Source organism: Cuculus canorus, chromosome 2 (assembly GCF_017976375.1).
Source record: "Cuculus canorus isolate bCucCan1 chromosome 2, bCucCan1.pri, whole genome shotgun sequence".
Classification (NCBI taxonomy): Eukaryota; Metazoa; Chordata; class Aves; order Cuculiformes; family Cuculidae; genus Cuculus; species Cuculus canorus.
This window is the reverse complement of record NC_071402.1, coordinates 41,332,435-41,340,433: the sequence shown is the minus strand read 5'-3', so window position 1 is coordinate 41,340,433 and position 7,999 is coordinate 41,332,435. Positions and strand designations below refer to the sequence as shown.

Here is a 7,999-nt window from a genome sequence, read left to right as displayed (position 1 = left end):
GGCTCAGGAAGCATAGCAAGATGTTGATAAACTACAATTACCCAGTTATAGCACTTTTTCCAGGCTTTCAATAGATCATCAGTTTAGGCTGGTCAAAATGCTGGTGATCAGTTCCAGGAATGAAGAGAATAAACTAGGTGTGAGTAGTCCTAAAGGTTTAGCCTTACTTAAAACCGTGTCTTGCTAACCATCTGGAACTGTGCTGTATGTGTAGGGATGGGGAAGGAGAGATAATGAACAAAACCAGTTTCTAGAAAGACAGTGAAAAATTTGGATGAACAGAATCCCATCAGAGTTGTAATACCATTGTCTACATCTGTTCTGCTAGCATCATGTGCCTTCTGCTAACATTTTATACGGAGGTACGCAAGTGTGACAAAGTTAAAGAGCAATGTGCAGGTACGCTCATTAGATTTTATGCCAGCTTTACAAGCAAGAAAGCATCTTTTAAAAACCTGAAGCTGTGTCCAGATGAAGAAAACGGAAAGGATAAAACTCTGGTGGATTAAATATAAAAACAGATGGAAAGAAAAGTAAGGAACTAACATAAAATCCACAATTTATAATTTTCAGAATATCAAGAACAAGAAATCAGTCAAATCTCTCTGACAGATCTACTGATGTCAGATTTTAAAAAGAAAAATCAAATCAAAACAAAAAAAACACGTTGAAATCTGACTCCCCCCACAAGACAACAAAGCCATTGCAAAAAATCAGTGTGTTCTTTGCATGTGTGTTGTTCCTGGAGGAAACACAGAATAGGCTCATACTAGAAACATTTTTGTAGGAGAACTCAAGAGCTGCCTGAAATTCAAGCATCTATAAATGTTTTTATAATTGCAGAACTTTTGTGGTTGGAAGGAACCTCTGGAGAATGTCTAGTCTGACCACCTGCTCAGAGCAGGGTTGACTAGAGCAGCTTGCTCCGTACTGTGTCCAGCTGGGCTCTGAATATCTCCAAAGATGAAGACTCCCCAGCCTCTCTGAGCAACCTATTCCAGTGTTTGGTCATCCTCACAGTAAAAATGTTTTCTCTTGCATTTAAATTGAGTTTCCTGTCCTTCAGTTTGTGTCCATTGCATCTTTTCCTCTCACTGGCCACCACTGAGAAGAGACTAGCTCCATCTTTACTGCCTCCCATCAGTATTTATAAAAACTGATAGCATCCCCCTGAGGCCTCTCTTTCCAGGCTGAACAGCCTTGACTCTCAAGAGTCTCCTCACGCAGAGGTTCCAATCCTCTAATCAGCAAAATGGCCCTTGGCTGCACTGTTGGTCCAGGACACCCATTCCTGTTTTGTTCTGGCAGAGTTCTAGGCTGGCCACAGCGCTCCAGATGTGTCTCACCAGCGCTGAGAGAACAGAGAGGAATAATGTCTTCTAGCAATAATTTGGAAGAGCACCCTCTGATGCTTTTGGCTGCCTTGGAGGCAAAGGTGCCATTACTAGCTCATGCTCAGCTTGGTGTCTGCTGGTCAGCCCCCAGCCTGTACTGGTGCATGCAGTTTTCCTCCACCAGATGCTGGACTTTATTATCTAGTTCCCAGCATTAATTCACATCAGCAGATTTCTCCATCTTGGTAAGGTCTTTGAAAACGAGCACAATCATCTGAGGTAGTGACCACTCCATCCAGGTCTGTATCATCTGCAAACATACTGAAGATCCACCTTGTCCCATCATACAGGCCATTAATGGAGAGGTTAGTCTGTACTGGGCCCACTATTGATCTCTGGGCTGTACCAGTAGTGACTAATCTCCTGCTCAACTGCATGCTACTGATCACAATACTTTCACACTTTCAGCCCAGCACCTTAGCTAGTTTTAAGTTTTCACGATCGAGCCTGTACTTCAACAGCGTCTCTATAAGGATGTAATGGGAAACAGTGCCAAAAACCTCACTAAGGTCAAGATAAGCAATGGCCACTGCCCTCCCCGCATCCAGTAGCCAGTAATCTCATTGCAGAAGGCTGCCAGGTTGGTTAGGCATGATCTCCTCTTCATAAATCCATGATGACTACTCCTGATCACCTTTTTGTCCTTTGTATGTTTGGCAATGGTTTCCAGAATTATTTGTTCCACCACTTTCCCAGGGATTTAGTTGAAGTTGTCTGGCTTGTAGTTTTCCAGATCCTCCCTTTTGGCCATCCTGCAGGTAGGAGTTAGGTTTGCTTTCTTCCCATCCTCAGGAATCTCTCCTGACCACCATGACCTTCTAAAGGTAATTGAGTGGCTGCACAATGACATCAGCAAGCTTCATCAGCATTTGCGAGTGCATCCCAGCAGTTCACATGAACTCATCTACACCTTGTTTACTTGAATGTTCCCTAACCTGATCCTTTCTCTACCAACAGTAAGTCTTCCTTGCTCTAGACATCCTATTGGTGTCTCAACTCTTCATTGTTTATTTTTTATGTTTAAGTTTAATCAGAATCAGCTTGGAGGCCTTTGCTTGATTTCCTGCTCATTAGGTTGGACCAATCTTGAGCAATACTCAAAAATCAACCAGTGCCTCTGATGTCATGGGCCCCTCTTCTCTCCAAGACTTCCCATGGTAGTCTTTAAGAAATAACTTTCCTAATTACCTGACCGACATCTGTTCAAGATGCATTAGCAGATGCCATATTAAAGGAATTAACAGACAGATATGATTTGTTTAGGAGGAGTCAATATTGTTTTGGTTGAACAGAGCTGTGCTTCACAATTGCGTAGAATTGTATTGGAATTCTTTAGGAGCACCAATAGCATGCAGATAAGGAATGTTTCCTTTGGGTTTCTGAAAGTATTAAAAAAAAAATCCTTCACTGCAGACTTTTTGAAGGCACTAAGTAGCCATGTTTAGGAGAGAAAATCCTGGTCTTGATAAGCCAAAAGATAGAAGCAGAGGGTAAAAGTGTATGTTATCTCAACTAAACAAAGTGCCTATTGGTATTTCACAGGGTTCTGTGCTGCTCAGCACATTCATAAATGATGTGCAAGAGGAGCTGTAAGATAAATTTGTTGATGATGGAGTTATTTAGGACATGGAGTGCAAAGGCCAACTACCCTTTAAGGAAATTCAGAGTAGATTGATGTGAAGTGAGGCAAACAGGCAAAATAATCCCCATCACATGGAACCATGGATTCTGAGCTACCAGGTCTGAGATGTTTCTTGATTAGTATTAACTCAAAGCTCATTAGCAATCAAAAAGAAGCAAATCAAATCTTGGATATTTGATCAAATCTCAAAACTAGAGATCATTATGACAGCAGATTATGTAGAGCCTACATATTGAGTGCTCCGCAGAGTTCTCACTCCCTCTGCAAAGGGTATCCAGTAAAATTGACAGACATCTGCAGAGCTGATTACGCTTCAAGAGTAGCTCTTCGCCATCCAGTATTCTTCTGTTAAGTATAACAGAGAGTTTGAGGGGTGCTTGATTTTTCATAGACTCAAGTAGCCCTTATTGACACTAAAGTATCATTAAGCACAAAGTATCAAGTTTCTGGCAATTTAAGAAACAAGCTACCTAGATTGGCAAAATAAATACAACACGTAAGTACCAAGAACAACTGAAAAACTTTAATTCCATTTTTTATTATATTCTTTTCAGGACTAGAGAAAGATTTCTAATGTAAGGCTTAATATTAAGGTGAGGCATGCCAATGGCTTTATCCAACATTTTATCTTACATGCCCTCAGCTAACCATTTTAAAAGCTAACTGGTTTATTATGATAACTTTTATAGGATATTTGTTTATTAAAAGAAGTTATACAACATGAAAAAAACCCTGAGTTACAGCTCTATAGCATAATTATTTTGACAGAGAAAACACAGAAAATCTATTCCAGAATTTACCTTAACTCTTTTGATTTCAGCTGGCATTTTACAGTTCCACTTAAAGGGGACAGAAGAGCAAGAAATAGTTAAGCTTAGATCTGCTTTATAAACCATTGATTTCAATGACCAACCCAAATACCAAAGACCTACATAATCACCTCAAATTCACATAGTTGCTCATTTCCAGGATTTCACAGGGCTAAGAACAGATGCGTGTCAGAAATCAAGAAACTGGCTAAATTCCCTTGGGATTTTTTTCCAGAATGGAAAGGGGAAAGAAGGGGAAATAAGAGTAACAATTTCACAGAAACATCACTCTCTTTCTCGTCTTAAAAAGAAGCCGAGTCTTTGAGCAGAATGGCAGTATCAGCTACAGCAGTTGGATGTTGGATCTTTGTAGTTCCAGATAAGGGTTGAGATCGACAGATCTGTAATTACCTGTTCTTATAATAAGGGATCAGAAATCTGTCTTCAGCATTGCCTACAGCACTTCCTCTCCCAGACACGATATAACCAGACCAAGAAAGACCGTGGATAAGACAACCAGCGCAGAGGGCAATTCAGTAGTGTGCGCTTTGAGCACTGTCAGAGTATCATTATTACTACTTTAAGCTATTTTCCTTTTCAGTACTTACAGCATCTTGTCTAATACTGACTCATGCATTACAAAGAGTGAGTAACCCCACCTTACCCTGATTTAGGAGGGTTTTGTATCTATACAGCTGCGTTCATCATGTTTTCCCTTTTTTTTTTTTAAAGGCCTCCTGTACCTCCAAAATCAGAGCGCGCTCTATTCCACATGAGATGCTTTCATAATACTTCAAATACTAAAGTTTACAATATACCAGCTAGCAAGTTACAGCTAACACACCTGGTAGCATGGAGGTCTTATAAAAGCACAGGTTGTTAATGTATTTTCTTACTCTTAGACTGACAAAAAGGTTCCTTATTTCAATGGGGAGATCAGGTAGTTCACGCTTTCCATTTCATAAACAGTATTCTTCCTAAAATTATGACCATCTAAGAATAAGAAGAAACTCCTGACACTATTTTTTTAGCGATGCACACTCATTCCTTACTAAATGAAGAGGAAAAGCTCAAATACATAAACCTAGCTAGTGTAAACACCTACTCATATCTGACATTTTGGAAATACCAAAAGGTATTATGTACTAAGAACCTTTCAAAAGCAGCCCTTTTTAGTACTTCACTTATTTGAAAACAACTGTTTTCCTGCACATCACATTCTCCATTTTTTCCCCAAGCACAGCAGCACATAACAGGTTGACCAGAAAAAGTCGTATTTGCCAACGTCTTAATCCTTGCCTCCATCCCCTCCCACGGTAAAAACCAAAACCCCACTTTTGTTAAATCTCTATTTACAGTCTTCTAATAACAAAGCAGTTTCTTTTTTTTTTTTTAAATATAAAAACCAGCAACAAAGCCTTTAGAACACACAGGGGCTAAATTCATTATGTTCAGAGAAAGGCAAAGGGAAAGAGAAGTCAGTAATAAAAGAAACAGTAAGAATTCCGAGTTTTCCTAGAGGCTCTCCCTGAGGGCCCTGAGGCTGGGAAGCAGCTGGGCTGCACTCGGGCGCTCCTCTACGTTGGCCTTCCAACAGCAGCTAATAATGCTCTGGAGTCTCTGGCCCACCGGTGACTCGTGGAAAACGGCAGCAGCCAGCGAAGGGCGTAAATTATAGGCTACCACAGCGTAGAGCACGTGCTGCCGCTCACCCTGGTAGGGCTGCTCTCGCATGATGATTTGCCAGAGGGTGATAGCAAATGAGTAGATGTCCGCTTTGGCAGTGACCCTCTCTCCCTTGAGGAGCTCAGGGGCACGGTGTGTGTAAGTGCCCCCTTGCTGGCAAACATGAAGACTCTGGGACAAGCCCTCCTCCAGTTTCTGGGAGCACCCGAAGTCTCCAATCTTGCATGCTCCCTGCTCAGTAATAAAGACATTTGCAGGCTTCAGGTCCAAGTGCACAATGCCCTGTGAGTGAAGAAAGTCTAAGCCAGTCATAATGTCACAAGAGTAGCACACAGTCTCTTCCATGCTCAAGGTCTTTCTTCCACATCCTCCATCATCCTCACCCTGTCTCCAGGCGTTGCTAGTACCATAAATTACATGGTGCAGGGTGATGTTGCCCACGTACTCCATAATGATGGTGCCCAGGCTGTTCTGGCTGGCTGGGGCACACGTGCTGGCAGCCACCACACGTACCACGTTATCATGCTGTAACCAGGCGACGTTCAGCTCAGCCCAGAAACTCTGTCGTGATGCCAGTCGGTTTTTGCTGCTGTTCTTCACCTGCTTCACAGCCACAGTTGCACCATGGTAAGTAGCTTTGTAGACAGAACCAAAGCCACCAGAGCCGAGGGGCTGCAGGAGACAGAGCTGATCCCAGTCAATGGAGCACCAGGCCAGGCGTGGAGGCAAACGGCGAGTCCTGACTGAAGCAGTTTCACCCAGAAAGTTTTTGCTGTCTTTACCAGGGATAACTAAGGGGCTGCTGCAGGGTCGCAAATCCACAGATGAGGAAAACTCCAAAGGAAGAAAACAATTAAGAGGAATGGGTGAGGGCATAATAAGATAGGAAAAACAACAGGCAGTCACTAAGACAGAAGACTGGAAAGTTTCCCTAACAGAAAGGACTCTACAGTGGCTTCCAAAGCCTTTTATCCTCTCTTCACCATTCACCTTCCCACCCCCAAATGAACTGCATCTGTCACTACTAGCTGAATCCAATCAGGCTCACCTGCAAACACTCTTCTCCAACTCTGAAGTAAATCTCTAGAAAGTTAAGGCAAATGGATTTAAAAAGATATTAACTCGCATGTATTTAACATAATTTCTAATATCAAGAGAAAAAAAAGATGCTCTGCCTACTGAATGCCTCTGGCAAAATGCTTTGGGAGTAAATAAAACAGTGATTGGTGAATACATTTCACTGTGGCTGCAGGCAGGAATGATCAGCGTCAGATGCATTAAACAGCTCATAGTCATTGCTAGACGAAGCAGCTGAAATGGTGTCAGCTTTTGATGAGGATATGGCAGGCATAACTAAATGTAAAAGTGCATTTGTAGAAACCTGCCACTTAAACATGACTGAGACATGACTGAGACTGGGATGGGTTTGGCTGCTCAACTCTGCCCATACAGGACAGAAACCTGAACAGCATAAAGACAAATGATTGTTCTCTATCATCCATTGGACGTAGTAGAGAGAATTACACATAAATGTTTTGTCATCTTCCCATGCAGTTCCCACCCCATGCAGTTACTACAGGTGTGTGTTTTATTTCTGGATCCTCCTTAGCAAACTTTGCTAAATTTACAGAGATGTTCTGGCAGAAGTCAAACAAATATAATTTTGCCTTGCTGGTCTCAGTGTTTTTTCAGAGGGGCTTTTGCTCTTTTGACCGTGCTTGTACATATTCAGAGTGCTCATGCTAACTGCCTTGGTGTTTGGTACCTGCTGTACTGCCTATGCATCAGAACACCTTTTTGGGACCTAAACATCTAAGTGCTTTTGAATATTCCAGTATCTTTCTGTATATGTTGATAAATATCTTGGAAAGCTTAGTCCCCATTTCCCACCTTCTTGCCCTTCATAACCTTGCTCTGGATATCAGTTTTGCCAATACAGATCCAGCCATGGGACTTCAAAGACTGGCAGTGCTTGTTTCTTCAGAGCTTCCCTCTAGGCAACACGGGCTCTGCAGGCAGTTCCTGCAGAGTTTTCACGGTGTTTTGCTTCTCTGTATGAGTAAGACGCAGCATAGATGCTCTGAGGGAGGTTTCGGGGGGCTCAGAACACGTACAAGCAGAACTGGAGTGTTGTCCCCCTTGAGAAGGATTCATTTATTCACCTCAACAGACAAACCTAATGTCCCAAAGACGTCTTTGATCCTACTTGAACTCTAGATCAGCTCAGCCAGTGGGTTTCAAAGGCATCACTCGGAAGTGAATCAGCAACAGAGTTCCTCCCCAGTACTGAGACTTAAGACTATAAGGAGAAATTTGCCATCACAATTCACAGGGAGGCAAGCTTGGACCAGAGATGAATGAGAATGGGGAATTTGGGTTGTCAACTGCCAGCATGAAACAGGTCAGGGAAGAACTAGGTAAATAGGTGATAATAAGCATTATAGGAGTTGTTAACAAGTGAGAATGCA

General features: G+C 42.2%; 1 protein-coding gene across 1 annotated transcript; it reads right to left on the bottom strand.

Annotated features, from left to right (window-relative positions):
* Positions 1-5,341: 5,341 nt before the first annotated feature.
* On the bottom strand, positions 5,342-7,007 carry MOS (MOS proto-oncogene, serine/threonine kinase). Its single transcript, XM_009570452.2, has one exon. The coding sequence runs from the start codon at positions 6,405-6,407 to the stop codon at positions 5,361-5,363; it is 1,047 nt and encodes a 348-aa protein (XP_009568747.2). The 5' UTR covers positions 6,408-7,007; the 3' UTR covers positions 5,342-5,360.
* Positions 7,008-7,999: the final 992 nt, after the last annotated feature.

Coding starts and splice junctions, on each gene's coding strand:
- MOS (XM_009570452.2), bottom strand. CDS start 6,407: ATGCCCTCACCCATTCCTCTTAATTGTTTTCTTCCTTTGGAGTTTTCC.